Consider the following 21,668-nt stretch of genomic DNA (forward strand, 5'->3'; position numbering starts at 1 on the left):
TATGGAATTCTCCCCTCTATGATGTCACAGGCAGACCTCTACCCAGGCCTAATTCCCAAATGCCTCCTCTGAGCTACAGTTCAGGATCAAGGATCATTGTGTCCAACTCTTCACTGTAAAAGGAGGAAACTGAGGTCAAGAAGGGGAAGGGACTGGCCCAGGGTGACCCAGTAGGTCAATGGCAAAGCTGGACAAAGGATTTCAGGCTGACATCAGAGGCCCAGCAGTTGCTTTAAATCTGTTACTGGAAAAAAAAAAATCTTTAAGAAACCAGATGGTCCAGTTCCTAGTTGTATCTAGATACCAACTGGCTCTGAGGTTCAAACTGCCCACTTCCACTGTAAACAGGTATGTGACCTTGGTCTAGTTGCTTAATTTTCCTTTGTTTGTTCTTCCTCAGTTTGTTCTTCTATAAAATGGGGATAATAACACCTACCCACTCCAGCACTCTTGCCTGGAAAATCCCATGGACGGAGGGGCCTGGTAGGCTGCAGTCCACGGGGTCCCTAAGAGTTGGACACGACTGAGTGACTTCACTTTCACTTTTCACGTTCCTGCATTGGAGAAGGAAATGGCAACCCACTCCAGTATTCTTGCCTGTAGAATCCCAGGGACGGGGGAGCCTGGTGGGTTGCCGTCTGTGGGGTCGCACAGAGTTGGACACGACTGAAGTGACTTAGCAGCAGTTGCAGCATAGGGTCAAAAAAGTTAAGATATGTAAAGATTACACTAATAGCACAACAAATGGTAATTAGCATCGTCATCCTTGTCTCAATGGTTGACAGTAATGGAAGCCTCCCTCTTGGGTTATTACTAAAATTAAACTAACAGCCAATATTTATTGAAGACCAGCTTTATGCACTTTAAATATAATCCTCACAATAACTCCACAGGATGGATAATATTACGCCCATTTTGTTTTATCCCAATTTGGAAATGCGGCTCAAAGAGTATAAACAAACTCTTCAATAAATAAGAACTTATAAAGTCAGCACTCATTTCAAACTTTCCACCATGCTGTCCTGTCTTCCTACTGAAATCCACCAGAATTCATTCATGACCAGCGCAGCTCTTCTGGAACTTTCAGGTTCCCACTTTGACTATAGCTGTTTCCTCAGTGCTTGGTCATAGCCAAGTTCATAGTGCCATTGGGTACCAGGTGCCCAGTGATGAGATTATGGCCCTCACGGGGCTCAGTGTGCTGCCAGCAGCAGACAAGGAAAGAGTTTTTAATAGGACAGTTATTTCACTGTTCCATTCTCCTCTTCCTCCCGGTACGTTCTCTCAAATAGACACGACATTTCCCAGTGTGCCTTGCATCCAGGCATGGCCAAAGAGTGAGAGCGGAAGCAGTGCAACAACTTCCGGGTCTTCAATTTAAGGCCTAGGATGTGGGCGTGTGTATTTCCACGCTTCTTTTGGGCTGGAGCGTGGATCAACCAGCAGACAGGAGTGATAGTCTAAGGCAGAGATTTCTGAGTTCTGCAGAACCACAGAATTTACTTGAGATGTTTCTAGGTTAGGGATTCTGTCTTGTGAAGAGAAAAAGAAATCAGCGTTATTTTTGAACCTCGTGTGCTGTGTGATGCCACCGGTTTCAGGGATGGACCCTAATGGAGCAGCCTCGGAACTCATTTGTGAGGGGTTGTTCAGCCCCGACTGCAGTGCTCAGTGAGTGGGGCCTTGCTCAGTTTTCAGCATGAGATCAAGTCTGTCCATCACGTGTGAACATGCTGTTGCCTGGAGAGGAGGAGGTGAAGATGGATGACCACACCCTTGTCCTCCGGGTTACCTCCCCATTACGCACGGCTGACTGACTTACACACTTTCTGATGTGGTAGAGAACGAGAGGAGGGACTTCCCTGGCGATCCAGTGGTTAGGACTGTGCGCTTCCACTGCACCTGGTGCTGCTTCGATCCCTGGCCAGGGAACCTAGATCCCGCAAGCCAGGCATTGCAGTTAAAAAAAAAAAAAATCAGAGGAAATTTTTTCTAAAGAAATATTTTTTTTCCCATGACTTCGCGGCATTCCTACCCACTCCAGTATTCTTGGGCTTCCCTGGCACTCAGACGTAAAAAATCCGCCTGCAATGCAGGAGAGCTGGTTCGATCCCTGGGTTGGGAAGATCCCCTGGAGGAGTGCATGGCAACCCACTCCAGCATTCCTGCCTGGAGAATCCCCATGGACAAAGGAAACTGGTGGGCTACAGTCCATGGGGTTGCAAAGATTTGGACCCAACTGAGAGACTTAGCACACACAGCGGCCTCCCTACCACTTTGCTGTTGATATGAACAATGTAAAACATGAATTATATGGGTTAGAAGTGAATTTCAGAATGATTTAATATTTTTTTGCGGGTTTCCTGTTTAGTTATTATGATGTCCTTTTATTGTATATCTTATTAGCATTTGTGTTTTACAAAGGCGTCTAGTGATTCAAAGTGGTGATGTTTTATTATGAGGTGTGAAGTGAAAGAGGAGGAGCTTAGGACTGTAGACAAATCTGGCAGGCTTAGTGATGAAAAATTACAACTTACAAATGTAGCCCTGGCTTTAGCAAAATTGGAAAGAATTTAACTACAAATTACAGCCATTTGACAAATGTGCTAATTTTTATCTACGGTATCACAAAGCAAACAGATCAAGGCTTTTATAAGCCACATTTGTTATATTAAAAAGCCTCAAAGAACAAGTTATTTGTAACAGATCTATTGTTCAGAAAAAAAGAAACTAATAATGCTAGTGTGTAAAATTGTATGAGTGAAATGTTAGTGCAAGATGCTCAACAAAAGAGTGGAAAGATTCTACTCTCAGAGGGAGCAACAATGAGACATACTGATGTCACATGATGCTGAAGACATTTTTTTTCTTGGTAATTAACCGAAAAAACAACAGATTCTTTATCCAGGCTGATGAGTCAACAGATTTCACTGACAAATGCCATTTCACCACTTGTAAGATTTGTAAGTGATGCCGATAATCAAGAAAAAATTTTTTTCTGCTGCAGCTTTTACAAACAACCAGACAAGATATGGTTAATGTTTTCCTCATATCTGGACTCAAAAGGTCTGTCTTAGAAGAACTGTCTCGGCATTAAAAAAGTTGTTTTGGAGTCTAGCTGATTTACAATGTTGTGTTTCTGCTGCATGCAGACTGAATCTGTTATATATATAAGCATGCATCCACTCTTTTTCAAATTTTTCCCATATAGGTGATTACAGAGTTTTGAATAGAGCTCCGTGTGCTATACAGTAGGTCCTTATTAGTCCTCTGTATTTTATATAGGAGTGTGTATACGTCAATCCCAGTCTCCCAATTTATCCTCTCCCCAGCCTCCTGGTCTTGGCATTTGAACCGATGGCATTTCCATCAAAAGTTGATTCCAGGACTTCCTTGGTGGTCCAGTGGTTAAGGGTTCACCTTGCAATACAGGAGACACTGATTCAGTCCCAGGTCCAGAAAGATCCCACATGCCATGGAGTGACTAAGCCCGAGCACCACAACTACTGAGCCTCTGTGCCCTACAGCCTGAACTCTGAAACAGAGAAGCCACTGCAATGAGAACTCCTTGCACTGCACTGAAGAGTAGCCTCCTCTTGCCACACTAGAGAAAGCCTGTGTGCAGCAGTGAAGACCCAGCGCAACCAAAAATAAATACATTTTTTAAAGTTGGCTCCGTGAGAGTTTTCACGGCTCATATGAAAACCCAAAACCAATCAAAACTCAGCAAACAAAAACTTGATGTTGCCACGCACATTACTTTCTGTCCAGGGAGGTGCTGGTGTGAAAAACTGTCGGAGATGAAAAAAAGACTGATGCTGCAAAATGTTAGCCTGGTGAAACCAGGATTAGTTTACTTGAGAGTGTTTAAATTATGCTGTGATCATGATGCAGCAATTCACACCTGGTTATGCACCAAAAACACGGAAGGCAGAGACTCAAACAGGTATCTGTACACCTGTTTGTGGAGGCATTATTCACAGCAGCCAAGAGGTGGAAACAGCCTAAATGACCTTGGACAGATAAAGAGATAAACAAAATGTGGTTCATAGATACGATGGAATATTATTCAGCCTTAAAAAGAAAGGAAATTCTGACAACATACTACAATGTAGATGAACCCCAAAAACACTATGCTAAGTGAAATAAGCCAGACAAAAAAGAACAAATATCATATGCTCCACTTTCATGAGTTACCCAGAATAGGAACAGTCCAGAAGGCTAAATAGTGGTTACCAGAGGTGGTGGGCAGAGGATGATGAAAAGTGAATGTTTACCGATGCGGAATTTCAGTTGGGGTGATGAAAACTTCTGGAGATGGACCGTGGTGATCAGTTATTCAACGTTGTGTGTGTACTCACTGCACTTGAACGGTACACTTGAAAAATGGTTAGAATGGGACTTCCCTGGTGGTCCAGTGGTTGACAGTCTGCCTGTCAATGCAGGGTACACAGATTGGATCCTTGCTCCAGGAACTAAGATCCCACGTGCCTTGGAGCAACTAAGCCCAAGCACCACAACTACTGAGCCCACATGCCGAAACTACCAGCTCCTGTGCCCAGAGCCCGTGCTCTGCAACAAGAGAAGCCGCTGCAGTGAGAAGCCTGGGCGCCGCTACAAAGAGCAGGCTCCACTTGACTTGCCACAATTGGAGAAAGCGCTCGCCCAGCAACGAGGACATAGCACAGCCATAAAGTAAATAAGTAAACTTTTAAAAAATGGTTCAAATGGCAAATTTTATAAGTATTTTACCACAATCAATTTTTTAAATTAAACTGTGTGAAAACCAGACAAAGAACACAGACACCTCTTATAAAGACGTATAGAGACCTGGTGGCTTCGCACTTTGCGAGGGGTCCATTGAGAACCACCAGTTTGGTTGGGGCAAGAGGCTGACCGCATCTATAGGATGGATTGTCTTATCCGACTAGTGAGGACTCTGGCACTGTTTGCCTTGTGATGAGCATTTACACAGGACATGAATAACTTCCCATTCTCTGAGCATTTTAAGACGCCATCCATGTGTAAAGCAACTATACTCCAGTAAAAATTAATTTAACAGAACACCAACAAAAAAGAAACCCCATGAGATAGTTTGTTGTCTTATGGGAGCAGAAAGAAAGAAGCCATCCACAGACCTCTTCCATAGACCATCATGTCATTGATTTCTCAGATGTGTTCTTTTCAAGTCTCTGCAAATGGCCAGCCCATCAGATATTGCTCGAGTCCATATAAACTGGCACCTTAGCCCTCCTTTCTTCCACACAAATGGATAACATGTGTATTGCCCAAAGCTCTGCCCACAGGGACCGTTTTTCTTCATCACCATTTTTCAGGGCCAGCTCTGAATTGGGCTGTCCTGAGCAGACGTCCACTTCTGGCTGTCGCTGATTTACTTGTACAAAGCCTTCCAGAAATCAGACCTGTCCTTTCTCCTCCTCCCCTTGGAGCCTTTGAGTATAAACCGAGGTGAAACTGTAGAAACTGACGCCATGGGAATCGGAACCAGCTGCTCATGTAGTTATTTTTGCCTTCTGGATCAGTTTGGGCCCAGTATCGGATATAGCACTTCAAATTTCTTTTATTTATTTGACTGCCTCCGGTCTCAGTCGCAGTACACAGGATCTTCGTTGCATCACGAAGGTTCTTTTGTTCCGACACATGTACTCAAGTTGTGGAGCATGGGCTCAGTAGTTGTGGCCTGCAGGCTTGGTTGCACTGAGGCTTGTGGGATCTTCATTCTCCAACCAGGGATCGAACCCACGTCCCCTGCCTTGCAAGGCAGATTCTTAACCACTGGACCACGAGGGAAGTTTCTAATGAGATGCAACCGTGAAAATCCAGTTTCATGGTTCTGTAGGTCAGATAACACCCAGTTTATGATGAACACTTGGGTCTGATAATCACATGGTGTTCCATAAATCAGGCATTCAGCCTTTATTAAGGCCCAGTAGCAAGCCAGAAACTGCTTTTGCAGAGATATAATAGTTGTCAGCAGAGATAGCATGACCAAGATTCCAGAGGTCTTAGCAGTGATCCTCCTGTTGGGGGTTGCCAGAGATGCCACATGGAGTCTTTGGCTGACACCTAAGTCAGACACGTGGATCTACTAGGCATAGTGCCCAAGTGGTAGGCAGCTTGCACCACAGCCTGGGCACTTGAAGAGCTTTTTTGAGATTCAGATAGAACATTGTCAGATTTACAGGTTACCCAGAAATTGAGTGAAAACAACTTGTGATCTGTGTTGACTCCAAAACCCAAAAGGCACACCACACACTGCTCCTCTTTGTTTGTGGCATATGATAGAAGTGACAGCAACTCGTCTCTCACATTAGAAGAGATATGCAACATTCCGCAGCCCTCTGGACCGCTGGAAACCTTCCCGATGTGGCAGGCCCTCGAATTTTCATCTCCAACTCTCTGGCACACATATGTCTAGGGCACCTAAGGGGATTGTTGTTTCCTGCTCATCGTGTCCAGTTAGCATAATGGCATCAACTGAGTGTGTTCTCTGTGCTGGCAAGACTGTCAAAGTCCCTTTGGACCTAGCAGTTTGCAGGAGAATGGCAATAATCTAAGGACAAGACAGTAAAGGTATACTGTTAGCTTTGCTAGGTAAAAGCAAAGTGTAATTTCCTATACCCATGGGAATATAAGAGAAAGCTAGTTCAATAGCAGTTGCTGCTGGGGTTTATTGATTTTCTCCAATAAAGATCTCAAATCTAGAATTGCAGCAGTGTGGGATTTCCCTTAACCACTTGGTCAGTTGGTTAAGACTCTGAACTCCCAATGCAGGGAGCCTGGGTTCAATCCCCAGTCAGGGAACTAGATCCCACATACTGGAACTGAAAGATCGCATGCCACAATAGAGACTGAAGATCCTGTGTGCTGTGGCTAAGACCCAGCACAACCAAAAAGATGCATAAATACATTTAAAAAATACTTTGTTGTTGTTGTTCAGTCACTAAGTGGTGTCCAAATCTTTGTGACCGGATGGACTGCAGCATGCCAGGCTTCCCTGTCCTTCACTGTCTCCCTGAGTTTGCTCAAACTCATGTCCATTGTTCAACGATGCCATCCAACCATCATATCCCCTTCTCCTGCCCTCAATCTTTCCCAGCATCTGGGTCTTTTCCAATGAGTCAGCTCTTCACATCAGGTGGCTAAAGTATTGGAGCTTCAGCATCGGTCCTTCCAATTAATATTCAGGGTTGATTTCTTTTAGGGTTGACTGGTTGGATCTCCTTTCTGTCCAAGGGACTCTCATGAGTCTTCTTCGGCACCACAGTTTGAAAGCATCAGTTCTTTGGTACTCAGGCTTCTTTATGGTTTAAAATAGAATTGCAGCTGTTATTGGCATTGCCACACTAAGTTTGCTTTTTCCACCTGCAAACAGGTAGGAATATGACTGGCATCACCGCCACTCTTGCATCTCTCAAACCCTTAATGGTGGCACTCATCTCTGTGGGTTCTTCAGGGTTGTGGTATAACCTGGTGTACAACTTGGCGGAGGAGGGGACAATCCCAGGGCTTTCCTTTTAGTCCTTTTTGCCATATTCGTCCACACTGCAGTGGCAGGGAACCGATGGGAGTCTGCCAGCTACTGAGCACTAATCTCACAATCAATTCTGGGACGGGGGAAACAACCACAGCATGAAGCTGAGGGCCTCAGGAATGTGACCTTTCATCTCGAAAATCCTTTGGTGCTAATTGGTCTCCATGGGTAATAATTTTCAAATTAACATCTGAAACTGCGGTGAATTTGTACTGTGTCATTTTAACTAAGCTGGATCTATTTCCCAGAATTCTCTTCCCTGCATAGTTCTGTTAATGTGGCCTACAAGTGACATTTTGTGTAAGATTTGGAAAGTAAAGTGAAACAGGAGTTGCATCCTTTTTTCCATGAGGCAGGTTGGTGCAGGGGCCCTGGAAGTGGTGGCACCTCTCTCGCAGTGACCCTCACTTGCTGGCTCAGCATGTTGGCATCGGGCAATAGCTGGGTCCACATTTCCTCCTGCTTCTGCTCTTGTTCCAGGCGCACGTTCAGCTCCCAGATAGAGTGCCAGCTTCTCCTGTGAACCGTCTGCTTCATTCAAGTTAGAGGCTTAGGTGTAGTGAGAGATTGACTGGGTTCTGGTCCATCCTGTGGGTGCTAGCTAGTCCTCACAGGTGCCAGTCTGTTCTTGCTTCCCTCACCTCGCATCACATGCTTTCCAACAGTCTGCCTGCTGTCTCTGAGCTCCAGCACCAGAAGCAAACACAGCAGTCTTCTATGATCAGCTCTCACAATTACGCAGGGTCTTATCCCTAGGATACATCTTGACTACACGTAATCGTTCCCAGTAATTTTGTTTCTCTGATTAAATCCTGGCTGATACAGTAACTTAATTTTTTTAATGTTTATATTTATTCATTTGTTTTTGGCTGTGCTGGGTCTTCATTGCTGCAGGGGCTACTCTCTAGTCGCAGTGCAGTGCAGAGCTTCTCTTGTACAGAGCACAGGCTCTAGAGCATGCAGGCCTCAGGAGTTGGGGCACAAGGGCTCAGTCGTTGTGGCTCACGGGCTTCATTGCCCCTCAGGATGTGGAATCTTTGGGGCCACACCACGTGGTTTGTGGGACCTTAGTGCCCCAACCAGGGATTGAAACTGTTTACAGAATTTTGATCTCTATGACTCTTGTAGGTAAAAAATAGGTTCAGTTCAGTTCAGTTCAGTCGCTCAGTCATGTCCGACTCTTTGCAACCCCATGGACTGCAGCACACCAGGCTTCCCTGTCCATCACCAACTCCCAGAGCTTACTCAAACTCATGTCCATCGATTCGGTGATGCCATCCAGCCATCTCACCCTCTGTCGTCCCCTTCTCCTCCTGCCTTCAATCTTTCCCAGCATCAGGGTCTTTTCCAGTGAGTCAGTTCTTTGCATCAGGTGGCCAAAGTATTGGAGTTTCAGCTTCCGCATCAGTCCTTTCAATGAATATTCAGGACTGATTTCCTTTAGGATGGACTGGTTGGATCTCCTTGCAGTCCAAGGGACTCTCAAGAGTCTTCTCCAACACCACAGTTCAAAAGCATCAATTCTTCGGCACTCAGCTTTCTTTATAGTCCAATTCTCATATCCATACGTGAGTACTGGAAAAACCGTAACTTTGACTATACGGACCTTTGTTGGCAAAACAATGTCTCTGCTTTCTAATATGCTATCTAGGTTGGTCATAACTTTCCTTCTAAGAAGCAAGCATCTTTTAATTTCATGGATGCAGTCACCATCTGCAGTGATTTTGGAGCCCCCCAAAATAAAGTCTGTTACTGTTTGCACTGTTTCCCCATCTATTTGCCATGAAGTGATGGGACCAGATGCCATGATCTTAGTTTTCTGAAAGTTGAGTTTTAAGCCAACTTTTCCACTCTCCTCTTTCACTTTCATCAAGAGGCTCTTTAGTTCTTGTTCGATTTTTGCCAAAAGGGTAGTGTCATCTGCATATTTGAGGTAACTGATATTTCTCCTGGCAATCTTGATTCAAGCTTGTGCTTCATCCAGCTCAGCATTTCTCATGATATACTCTGCATGTAAGTTAAATAAGCAGGGTGACAATATACAGCCTTGATGTACTCCATTCCCTATTTGGAATCAGTCTGTTTTTCCATGTCCAGTTCTAACTGTTGCTTCTTGACCTGCATACGGATTTCTCAGGAGGCAGGTCAGGTGGTCTGGTATTTCCATCTCTTGAAGAAAATTAAAAAACACTTGCTCCTTGGAAGGAATGCTATGACAAACCTAGATACTGTATTAAAAAACAGAGAAATCACTTGTTGACAAAGGTCCATACAGTCAAAGCTATGGTTTTTCCAGTAGTTATGTACAGATATGAGATTTGGACCATAAAGAAGATTGAGTGCTGAAGAATTGATGCTTTCCAATTACAGTGTTGGAGAAGACTCTTGAGAGACTCTTGGACTGCAAGGAGATCAAACCAGTCAGTCCTAAAGGAAATCAACTTGAATATTCATTGGAAGGACTGTCACTGAAGCTCCAAGAGTTTGGCCACTTGATTCAAAGAGCTGACTCACTGGAAAAGACCCTGAAGCTGCAAAAGATTGTACGCAAAAGGAGAAAGGGGTGGCAGAGAATGAGATGGTTAGATAGCATCACTGTCTTAATGCATTTGAATTTGAGCAAACTCCTGAGATAGTGGAGGACACAGGAGCCTGGTGTGCTGCAGTCATGAAAAGAGCCAGACAGGACTTAGCAACTGAACAACAGTCTCTTGAGAGATTTCTCTGGTCTTTAATCTGGCCTCAGGTGGTTTTCTCTGGAATGAAGAATGCTGATAGCTGCCATTTATTGGAGGTTTTAATTCTATAGAAAGTGAAAGTGAAGTCACTCAGTCATGTCCGACTCTTTGTGACCCCGTGGACTGTAGCCCATCAGGCTCCTCCGTCCATGGGATTCTCCAGGCAAGAATACTAGAGTGGGTTGCCATTTCCTTCTCCAAAGGATCTTCCCAATCCAGGGATCGAACCCAGGTCTCCCGCATTGCAGGCAGATGCTTTAACCTCTGAGCCACCTGGGAAGCCTGTAATTCTATAAAGAGCTCAAAAGATACCATTATGTGTATCCCTTGAGGTAGAACCAGGACCCTGCCCCCAGGCTGCTGCTCCTCTCTTGTCTCTGCATCCTCTATCTTGTTTGATGAGCAACTGTTGAAATCTGCCCTTTGGAACTCAGGGAAGGTCATGGAGGCTGGAGTCTGCTGCTTCAAACAAGAAACAGGAGACATGGAATGGCTTTTATGTCCAGGAGCCCCACAAGATCCTGCTTGGTTTCACTGGGTCCCCATTCTCATGGTAACAGCCACATCTATCCTTAGGCATCTGCCTCATCCTCAAAGAGGGGGGAACTGGCTTTTAATGACTGACATACAACATGCACATTTTAAAATATTTTATTTAAAAAAGGAAAACCAACCAAACAAAAGGCCCACCCCAAGAACTTTTGGTTCTGGGGGTCTGGGAGCAGCTTAGGTCTGTTAGGAGGGTGGAACCTGGAAGACGGACAGTGTGGGGGCCTGACCCCTGGCAGGAAGATCAACAGCCGGGGACGCTGACAGGCAGAGTAGCCTTTCCCAGAGCTCAGCCCCTCTCTGTGGCATGGACTCATCCACTTGGAAAAGATAGGTTGGGGGGATCCTCAATCCCCTTAAGAAGGCAGGGTGGGCAGTTCTGAATGGGCCTTAAATCTCTTGGCAAAGCCACCAACCAGTTAGGACAAAGGAGAGAGTGGCCCGGGGTTCGATTGGGCCTACACCTTCCTGGGAGCTGGGCTCAAACAGGGAGATGCGCCTCCACTTACTGCTGCAGCCCCTCTCGGGAGAAAGGGCCCTGAGGCGGTGGGACCCAGAGGCAGCCCTAGGAGAGAGCCTGGTGGGCAGGTCAGGAGCCAGATTCCCACCGGGAGCTCAGTGGCCTGGGCGCAGCGCCCGGATGGGCCGAGGAGGGGGGTTGTCTAGGACCGGTTCGGGCCGGAGGCGCATGCCTCCTCGGCGCTTCTGCTTGCGCAGCAGGTAGCTTGAGTACTGCACCTCAGGCATGGCCAGCTTGAGGCAGGCCTCGGTGGCTGGACCGGCGCGGCCGCTGGGCAGGTCGTAGCCCATGATGTCCACCTTGCGGCTGGGCTGCCACGGCTGCAGCTGCTTGGTGCGGATCTGGGCCGCGGGCCGCAACACCGGCTCGTCGCCAAAGCAACGCCGCAGCAGGCGCTCTCGGGCCTCGCGCAACTCGCGCGCCTCGCGCTCCACGCAGGCGCGGCCAGCACTCGCCACGCGGCGCCAGAAGGTGGCGTTGAAGTGGTCGTAGAGGCCGGCGTCGAGCGCGTTCCAGGCGCGCGCAGCCTGCGCGAGCGCCGCGGGGATGGCGGCGAGGCGCGAGCTGGCGGCGCGCGCGTTGAGCCTGGCGTAGAGCACGTCGTCCAGGTCCCAGGCCAGCAGGCGCCGCAGCAGCACGAGCGACTCGTCGAAGTACTCGGCGATCATGACGAGCGAGAAGACCTCCTCCACCTGGCGGATGAGGCCCGCCAGGTAGGCGTCGTCGTCGCGGGGGCTGCGCTCGTTGTCGCCTCCCAGGTCGTAGGCCAGGGTGTTGTGCGCGAACATGGCGAAGTGCTCGCCCGCGCGGTAGTAGGCCTCGGGCGCGCGCAGGAAGGCCTCGAGCGACGCGTTGGGCACGCGCCGGAAGGCGGGGCAGTACTGGTTGTAGTAGCTGAAGAGCGACTCGAACATGGCGGCTGGCTCGCGCAGGATGGTGACGTAGACGGTGCCGGGCGGCATGAGGCGCTGCAGCTCCGCGCGGTCGAAGCGCAGGTGGCTGGCCAGCACGTGCGGCGGCCGCGTGGCCGGGTGCACGAAGTGCGCCGAGAAGTTACGCGGGTAGCAGAACTGATGCTCGCAGCTCGGGTGCGGCAGGGCCACCGTCAGGTTGTGGCGCTCGGCGAAACGGAACAGGATGTTCTGCACCGTCGTGCCCGCAGTCTTGTGCGTCTTCAGAAAGGCCACGGTCATGTGCTTGGGGCGCGGCGGAGAGTCCTGCAGAGGCGGGCAGCTCAGAGGGAACAGCTTGGGGTACCTGCAGGGCCCCGGGGTGTGCAGGGAGGAGGGTGTGAGAAGGGTGCCGCTTGACCCGGCCTCTCCCCAAGGATGCTGGGGATGGGCCCAGGGCTTTACCCACGAAACAGTACACACACGCATGGTACGGGCATCTAAGATGACCACCCCCAGGGAGTCCCTGTGAGAGGGTAACAGGCAGGAAGGCCAAGGGTCTCCAAACGGAGGAAATAGGCTGCAAGTGTCAGATATATATATATATATATATATATATATATATTTTTTTTAATCTCTTTAGTGTCTGCTTACAATGTGGGAGACCGGATTCGATCCCTGGGTCAGGAAGGTCCCCTGGAGAAGAAAATGGCAACCCACTCCAGTATTCTTGCCTGGAAAATCCCATGGACGGAGGAGCCTGGTAAGCTACAGTCTATGGGGTCACAAAGAGTTGAACAGGACTGAACTTCACTTTCACTTTAAGCAGCAGGAGGAAACCAACTAGTGTTACATTTTTTCCCCTTCTCTATACGAAGTTAAAAAGAGGTTTCTCTTAAAATACCTTGTTGCCATAATGACACCTGGTTCCACCTGAACTTAACATTTCTTAAATCTTAAGCTAACCAATGCATTTTTTAATGGAAATGTTTGTCTTAAGCTATGTTAACGCACTACGCATTTACTCTAGACTCTATCTTCAAGTTGGTGCCGCCTAAAAGCTCAGATTTAGGCTCAGAACTGACTTGACAAACCAGTTTGTTATACTCAGACATTGTTCTCCTAATCTGTGTAAACGAAATTATTGTTTTTCCAGTAGTCATGTATGGATGTGAGAGTTGGACTATAAAGAAAGCTGAGCGCTGAAGAATTGATGCTTTTGAACTTGGTGTTGGAGAAGACTCTTGAGAGTCCCTTGGACTGCAAGGAAGTCCAACCAGTCCATCCTAAAGGAGATCAGTCCTGGGTGTTCATTGGTAGGACAGATGTGGAAGCTGAAACTCCAACACTTTGGCCACCTGATGCAAAGAACTGACTCCTTGGGAAAGACCCTGATGCTGGGGAAGGTTGAGGGCAGGAGGAGAAGGGGACGACAGAGGAAGAGATGGTTGGATAGCATCACTGACTTGATGGACATGAGTTTGTGTAAACTCCGGGAATTGGTGATGGACAGGGAGGGCTGGCATGTTGCGGTTCATGGAGTCGCAAAGAGTCGGACATGACTGAATGACTGAACTGAACTGAATCTGCGTTTCTACAAGATTCAAATCAATCGTTTTATGCCCTGGGATGACTCTCCTGGTGCCAAGATTATCTCAGAATACATCCTGTGGGTGAGGGGCCTGGTGCCATTCTCTGATTTTTGAGACATTCCTTTCTTTCATTAACAGACTCCTAGTAACTTCTCCTGGAGAAGGCAATGGCACCCCACTCCAGTACTCTTGCCTGGAAAATCCCATGGATGGAGGAGCATAGTAGGCTGCAGTCCATGGGGTTGCTAAGAGTCAGACACGACTGAGCGACTTCACTTTTACTTTTCACTTTCATGCATTGGAGAAGGAATTGGCAACCCACTCCAGTATTCTTGCCTGGAGAATCCCAGGGATGGGGGAACCTGGTGGGCTGCCGTCTGTGGGGTCGCACAGAGTCGGACATGACTGAAGTGACTTAGCAGCAGCAGTAACTTCTCCCCTGGAGAAGGAAATAGCAACCCACTCCAGTATCCTTACCTGGAGAATCCCATGGACTGAGGAGCCTGATAGGCTATAGTCCACGGGGTCGCAAAGAGTCAGACACGACTGAGTGACTTTTTACTTTTACTTTTTACTTAGTAGCTACATAACATCCAGCTAAAGACTGGCAGGCAGGTATTTAGAATAGGGCAGAACTGGTGGGGTGTGACTTGTGAGATTACATTATAAAAAGATTATGGCACTGTCTTGGTGTCGTTCTCTCACTGTCTGTAGGGTAACTCATGCAGGGGGTGAGGGTGAGGTACCAGGTGGGAACAGCAGTCCCCAAGGAGCCAGGCCCTCAGTCCATCATCAACCTGCTTGAAGAACTGAAGCCTCCCCCAGCAACCACATACAGGAGCTTGTAAGGGGAGCCGTTCCAATCAGGGCTTCATATTAAACTGCCTTCTCCAACCATCAGCTTGACTGCAACTCTGTGAAAGGCCTCGAACCAGAGGCATCCAGCTAGGGCAAGCCTGAATTCCTCACCCACAGGAGTGAGATAATAAATGTTTGATGTTTTCAGCCTCTTAAGTTTTGTGGTATTTGGTTATCCATAAAAAATAATACAAGGACAGCCATTCCCCTGCTGGTCCAGTGGTTAAGAATCTGGCTGCCAATGCAGGGGACACAGGTTCGATCCCTGGTCTGGGAAGATCCCACATGCTGCTAAGCAACTAAGCCCCTGTGCCACGACTGCCAGGCCTGTGCTCTAGAGCCCCCGAGCCACAACCACTGAAGCCTGCACACCTAGAGCCAGTGTTCTGCAATCAGAGAAGCCACCTCAACCAGAAGCCTGTGCGCTGCAACTAGAGGAAGCCTGTGTGCAGCATGAAGGCCAGCACAGCCAAGCAAGTAAACCCTTAGTGTTTTCAAAAAGCAAAATAAAATAATACAGGGACAAAGGCCCTTGGGGACCCTTGAGGAATTCCACTTTACAGGTGTACAAACTGAAGAACAGGAGGAGGAACATCATTTCTGTAAGTCCAGAAACTCAGATAAAATCGCCAAATCCTCTTGCTGTCTGTTGTCTTTCTCATTTTTATCTTCCCACTGGCTCTTCATTTCATTGGAAAGACCCTGATGCTGGGAAGGATTGAGGGCAGGAGAAGGCAACAGAGGATGAGATGGTTGGATAGTGTCACCAACTCAATGGACATGAGTTTGAGCAAACTATGGGAGATGGTGAAGGACAGGGAAGCCTGGCGTGCTGCATTCCACGGGGTCGCAAAGAGTTGGACGTTACTTAGCGACTGAACAACAACAGGCTCCTCACATTGTAGATGAGTGGCAGGGACTCTGAAGCAACTTGTTACATGATTCCGTCAAGTCCTCTGGAACCTCATTCATTCATTCAGGTAGTTTTTTTGTTTGTTTAAGCATCTACTAATTTACTGTGTGCTAGGAACTGTTCTAGGCTCCAGAAATATAATAGTATAAAAAACAATAATCCTAGCCTTCATGAAACTTTGATTTCCGTCTCCTTGTCCTTGAAACAAGGGTGTTCTAGGTGACCTGTAAGTTCACTCCAGACTTTGAGTCACTCTCCTGTTTCTTTTCTACCATGGAGAAGGCAGTGGCACCCACTCCAGTACTCCTGCCTGGAAAATCCCATGGACGGAGGAGCCTGGTAGGCTGCAGTCCATGGGGTCACTAAGGGTCGGACACGACTGCGAGACTTCACTTTCAGTTTTCACTTTCATGCATTGGAGAAGGAAATGCCAACACACTCCAGTGTTCTTGCCTGGAGAATCACAGGGACGGGTGGGCTGCTGTTTTGGGTCGCACAGAGTCTGACACGACTGAATCGACTTAGCAGCAGCAGCAGCAGCAAGCATCAGGCAACAAGGGCAACTCTAAGCAGCCTTGAGGATGCTAGTGAGATTCCCTTTCTGGTTTGGGTTCAGGATGTCTACACAGGTGCTCCATAAGACCAGAAAGGCATCTGGCAGGAGGGACTGGGCCCATTCACACTGTTCTCATGGATGACCATGTAGAGAATGGCAAACAGGTCCTGAGGGGGGCGCAGGGATTTATTTGGTTCACGAAGTGAGCCAGGAGCAGGGTCAGGGCTCCTATTCATCATCACATTGTATCCTGTGTCAGGGTGACTGGCAGGGTCACACATAGTGTCACTGTCATTTTCTAGATGAGCACACGGGCTCAGAGAAGTGAGGAGACTTGCCCAGAAAACTAGTAGTGTGAAGTTGTTTGCAGTTCTCTGGGGAGTGTGTGGCTGAAGTACACTGATTCCATCACAGGCCCGCAGCACTACACCCTTCCTTTTCTGTGCAACTGCGCTTTAGCTTACTCATAAGTGCACTCAAGCCAGGTAAATTCCCTGTCAGACTTTATCCTTGCCTTCATCCCATGTGAAAACTGCAAGACTGCCTTTTGCTGATGCAGATAGTTAATGGCCACAAAACTCCCAACCCCCCACTCTGGGGTGGAGGACACCACTGCCTGTCTATCCATGGGGATGTACTCCTGTGTAGTCACATTCTGTTTTTAGCTTTTGCCCCCTTTAAATCTCTCTGTACCCCTTTCCAGGCCACTGTGAATGCCTCTGGATCTTCCATCTACTAGATCCTTCCTGCCTGTATGTAACTTACCCATAATAAAGTTCTTAAGTGCAGTTTATATGGAGTTACCCACTTCTGTTTTTGATCTTAAAGTTCTTTTTCACTTCGTAGGATATTCAACCTCTCTGCCTCCCATCCACCAGGTACTCAGAAGTGATGGCAAGGGAAAGACTCGGGCTGGAATAGAATCTCAGCTTACACACTCAGGGCTTTCCTGACAGCTCAGTTGGTAAAGAATCCACCTGCAATGCATGAGACCAGTTTGATTCTTGGGTCGGGAAGATCTGCTGGAGGAGGGATAGTATTCTATTCCCACTCCAGTATTCTTGGGCTTCCCTTGTGGCTCAGCTGGTAAAGTATCCGCCTGCAATGCGGGAGACCTGGGTTCGATCCCTGGGTGGGAAGATGCCCTGGAGAAGGGAAAGGCTACCCACTCCAGTATTCTGGCCTGGAGAAATCCACGGACTACAGTCCATGGGGTCGCAAAATGTTGGACACGACTGAGCGACTTTCACATCCACATCCATTACACACAACACTTTCAGTGAAGTCCTTCCCAGGAAGGTTGTGTGGATCTAAAAAGAATGTAGGAAAGTGCTTTGAGAACACAGGAAAGAGCAAAGCCCAGCAGAAGATGGACTCTCGTCAGGTTTAAGGACCGAGAAGCGAGAAGGAGAGCTCCCATCCGCTAACCCGGCCGCCGAGCTCTGGAGGAAGGCAATTCCCTGGCCCCGCCCCCTCACCGAGACCCCGCCCCTTACCAGCTGAGCTGCGCCCCCTGGTGGATGAGGAGGCTTAAGGTGCTGCATCCTAGCACCAGCAGCAGGATTTTCCTACGGCTCATCTTGGTGGCCTGCTGCAGGCGCTGGAAAATGGGCGGCATGATGGGGTACCCACCCCTGGATCAGCCAGGGCCTCACTATCCAGGACTCCCTTCGCCGGCACTCATGGGGGCTCCTGGGGCTCCGGTAGCAGGGCCAGTGTTCCTGTGAGGCCTGGCAGGAGAAGGAGGAAAACAGGTTTGTAGCGGGCAGAGGAGATGGGCGCCGAGCCCCAACAGGACTGTTGCAAATGAGCGCTCCGAAGGGTGGGGTGCGCAGAGAGGCCAGGGAAGATCAGATTCCTACCTCCTGTTACCATGACCCTATCTCCACGGTGCTCCAGATAACTCAGTCTTGGGTGGAATTACAGGCTCTGGGGTCTGGCCAGCCCTTCAGGCTATAGCCACTCCCTCCCTTGAGCCAGGTCTCTGCTTCTCTGCCTGCCCCTAATTCGTCTTTGTCTCGTGGCCATTTATGTCGGTCTTAGCACCAGCGCCTGGCTTAGCCCAGAAGTCTCAGTTCAGGGTTTCCTCTCCTATAGGACTCCTTGCCTGACTGCTTCTTCAGCCAGGGGTTAGTCTTGACTCCCCAGACATTGAGCTCCTCAGAAACGCTGACCAGGTCTTCACCTTCTTGAGTCTCTGATATGAGAAAGAGGCTTATTATGTGTATTACACGACTGCACACTTAATTCCATCTAATCCTCGCTGCAGCCCTAACAGGTGTTCCCATTTTACAGACAAGGAAACTGAGGCTCTAAGGGCTGGTGTCACTTATCTGGGTCGCACAGCTGGTATTAGCAGGATCTGGATTCTGATCTGGTTCCAGATACTTCCAGCTCCAGAGTCCATGCCCTTAGACAGCTTGTGTGCCGCTTCCACAGAGAACTGATTTCCCCATCCCTGCCCCAGACTCTGCAATTCTGCATACCTCTGATCCATGAGGGAAAGAAAGGAAGGACTTGAGATCCTGGAACCCTATCTGAATTCCATCCCCAGACACCTGAAACCCTGGCTGCCCCGTCGGCTGATGGCAGTGAGAGGCACCTGGCCAAGGAAGAGGGTGGCCACCTGGGAGTTGGGAGGGGAATACAGGGGGGTTCCTGCTCATTGCCCTACAGAGATTCTCCAGGGGAAGGTGGCCTCCATCCCAGCTGAGCAGCAGAAGCGAGAGGCTGGAGGAGGCCTGGTGTCTGGCCTGTCACCTGTCCCCGCATAAATGTGTTAGCTCAAGGGCACCCTGACCCTTGGCAGCTTCAGTGGAAAGTCAGCTTCAGTGGCAATGCCTGTCCCCCGGTGAGGGTGGGGGTCTCTGTCTCAGGGGCCTCCGTCTCCAGGTTCGGGTTTGGCTTCATCCTCACATGCACCCCTCTCCAAAGGGAAGAGGGAGCCTGGAACCTTCTGGGCATGTGCATGCGTGTGGAACTAGGACACCTCAGTCTCGGGAGGGTTGAAGTAATGTGAAAATTCTTTGACCATGACCTTCCCCTGGGCCTGGCTTCCCATCCTTCTCCTTTAGCGCCCCCTCCCCCTAATTAATCCTGGATTACACTAAAGCTTGTTGGGGTGTAAAGATGTCCTGGTTATGCCTTTCCCTTCTCTCCAGGCCCCTCACCTGGTTTCCTCCACCAGCCTGCAGACAGAGTTAATCCTCCCGGAGCCAAGGGATGTGAAGCACCCAGCCACAGAGGGCAACCAAGGGCACAGCAGAGAAAGCCTAAGATCCCCGTCTTCAAGGATTGCTGGGGCGGAGGAGGGCTGGCACTGCCCATGCGAGGCATGAGGGAGTCAGAGCTCTCTCAGGACACACACCTTCTCCCCTGTCACTTATCCTGCAGAGAGGACTTGGTGACCAGACAGGAATTTCTCACTGGGGCCACATGGAGGACCACCAATTCCTATCTTTGCTCAACTCACTGAAACCAGCTTTTTTTTTTTTTTGGCAATAGAAATTAAATGGTTCATTTACTAAAACAGTAGAAAACGGTGAAGAAACATACATTAAAGTACATACACTCAGGAGCTAAAATCCAAGATTACATACATTCTAAGATGCTGAAACCAGTCTATTTTTCAGAGACTCCAGGTTAGCCCAGGAGGTCAAGACTGGGGACAGCTACCGTGGGACTTTGCCCGGGAGATGCTTCAACCAGGCCATAGGGAGAAAGGTGATGGGGTGCTTGGTGGTGCCCTCCATCCCACTCCCTGCCATGGCCTAGCCCTGGGGAGCCAGCCAGTCTGCGGCCTACCGGGTACAGGGTATCATCCGCTTAAGAACTCCCTGGATGCCAGTCCTCCAAGGTAGGCAGCAGCTTCTGCATGTTCCCCGCCCATGACTGGAGGCTCGCTGCCTGCAGATACTGCCTGGCTTGTTTCTGAGCAGCCTCGGCTGTTTCAAAAGTTCTTTCTGGGACAGCTGGACTCAGCCTACTGCTGGTCGCGCCCTCCTCGGCTTGTCCCCTTCCACCTTCCACACTGGGAGTTGCTCATGCTGCCCTACTAGGCCACAGGAACCCTGTTTAAGTTTTTTCTCCATGACAGACCTTCAGGTATTTAAAAGCAGTAACCCTGTCTCCTCTGGTTGGGCACTCAGCCAGGCTAAACATTCCAGGTCCCGAGAGAGGGTGCTGGAGGAGGGTGCCCCTTCGCTTGGCAAGTTCACTCCGCGATGCCTGTTGTGGACACGGGGTCAGGCCTCCGGCACCCAGGAAGGGGGCCGCCTGGGGCTCTCGGTTTCCCTCGGTAACCCCTAGGTCAGTGGGGGTGGGTGGCAGCCTGCTGGGATCAGAACTGAGAGCAAGGGCCCTGGCTCCTGCCTCTCACATGCTTCAGACTTCTCCCAGCCTCCCCTGTGTCTTCTCCGATAAGAGTTTCCCTAAGTCGTGTCCCAGACAAGTCAGGGTGCCTGGGCTCGTGAGAAAATCAGTGCTAATTTTAGTCAGAACAATCTACCGCAGGCTGCCGCCCGGTTTTGCAAATTGCTTTCCTTTCTCCAGGGAACCAAAGAAGAAATGGCTTAGCTGGCCAAAGCTTTGAAAACTGGTCTGGATGCCCACCCACTCCCACACAAGCCCTCTGCTCGCTCCCTGGGGGCTCTAGGGCTGAGATGGATGCCCTTGGAGGAGGAGGGCGCCCTGACCCCCACCACCTGGACCTGACCCTCGGGTGACCTGGAGACTGCCTCTTTACTGAGGATGGCACCGCAGGTGAAGAGGGCAATTGCCCCCTGCACTGAGGGGGAAGGGGCCAAGGGCAGAGAGGGCTGCACACTAGTGGCCCAGGAGATGAAATGTCTTTCCAGCTCCCTCTTTTCCTTCCTTTCTTCCCACCAGCCTTCGCCAGGTCTTCCCCGCCCCCCCAGCCCCCTCTGCCTGTCATCCACGGCTACCTCCTCCCTGCCTCTGATTTCCCTTCATCCTCCTCTGTCCATCACTGTCCCCCACTCTCCCAGCCCCCACTCCCTCAATTGCATGCCAACCTCCCCAGGGATCGGGTCACTAAGATCTGGTCCCCAGTAAGGGATAGGCCAGCGTCGCGCTCTCACCCATTCCTCTCCTGCTCTGCCAGGGGCCAAGAGCCCCCCTCCCTCATGCTCTTCAGGCGCCGACCCCCAAGACACTCTCCCGCCCCAGCCGGCATCCCTCATTCAGGTCCGGTCCACCCCCGCCCCTCCAGCCCCAGGCTGGCCGCTGCAGTACTCACGCTGACCGGACTCTGCCGGGACCCGTGTGGAGGGGGGTCGCCGCTATCTCCCCAGACCTTGCGGCGAAATCCGCTGAGGGTCCGAGGGCGCTGAGGGCCCAACGCGCAGAGTGCTGGTCGCTCGCTGGCCTCTCCGCGCTTGGATGGGATCAGGTGGCAGCGTCGGCCCAGCTCCACTGCTCTTGGCTCAGCCCGCTGCCCGCCCCCCATCGCACACCGGAGGCGGAGGCGGGGCGGGGG

The 21,668-nt window shown here is 49.7% G+C and overlaps 1 protein-coding gene and 1 long non-coding RNA gene across 4 annotated transcripts; one reads left to right on the plus strand and one right to left on the minus strand.

The window, feature by feature from the left end:
• The first annotated feature begins 62 nt into the window (after nucleotides 1–62).
• Nucleotides 63–15,473, plus strand: LOC133241479 (uncharacterized). Its single transcript, XR_009734604.1, has 2 exons — nucleotides 63–348; nucleotides 12,896–15,473. It is a non-coding gene; the product is annotated as an uncharacterized LOC133241479 (long non-coding RNA).
• GAL3ST3 (galactose-3-O-sulfotransferase 3) lies at nucleotides 10,929–21,641 on the minus strand. 3 transcript variants are annotated; one of them, XM_061407021.1, is made up of 3 exons: nucleotides 21,429–21,641; nucleotides 17,668–17,901; nucleotides 10,929–12,579 (listed from the first exon to the last, which is right to left on the minus strand). In XM_061407021.1, exons 2-3 carry the CDS (start codon nucleotides 17,713–17,715, stop codon nucleotides 11,458–11,460), a joined length of 1,170 nt encoding a protein of 389 aa, XP_061263005.1. In that variant the 5' UTR covers nucleotides 17,716–17,901; nucleotides 21,429–21,641; the 3' UTR covers nucleotides 10,929–11,457. The 3 variants fall into 3 exon arrangements, with proteins under 3 accessions (XP_061263005.1, XP_061263003.1, XP_061263002.1); XM_061407019.1 differs by having other exon boundaries at nucleotides 10,929–12,619; nucleotides 21,435–21,638; XM_061407018.1 differs by having other exon boundaries at nucleotides 10,929–12,619; nucleotides 21,429–21,638.
• Between the last annotated feature and the right edge of the window lie 27 nt (nucleotides 21,642–21,668).

Source organism: Bos javanicus, chromosome 29 (genome assembly GCF_032452875.1).
Source record: "Bos javanicus breed banteng chromosome 29, ARS-OSU_banteng_1.0, whole genome shotgun sequence".
Classification (NCBI taxonomy): Eukaryota; Metazoa; Chordata; class Mammalia; order Artiodactyla; family Bovidae; genus Bos; species Bos javanicus.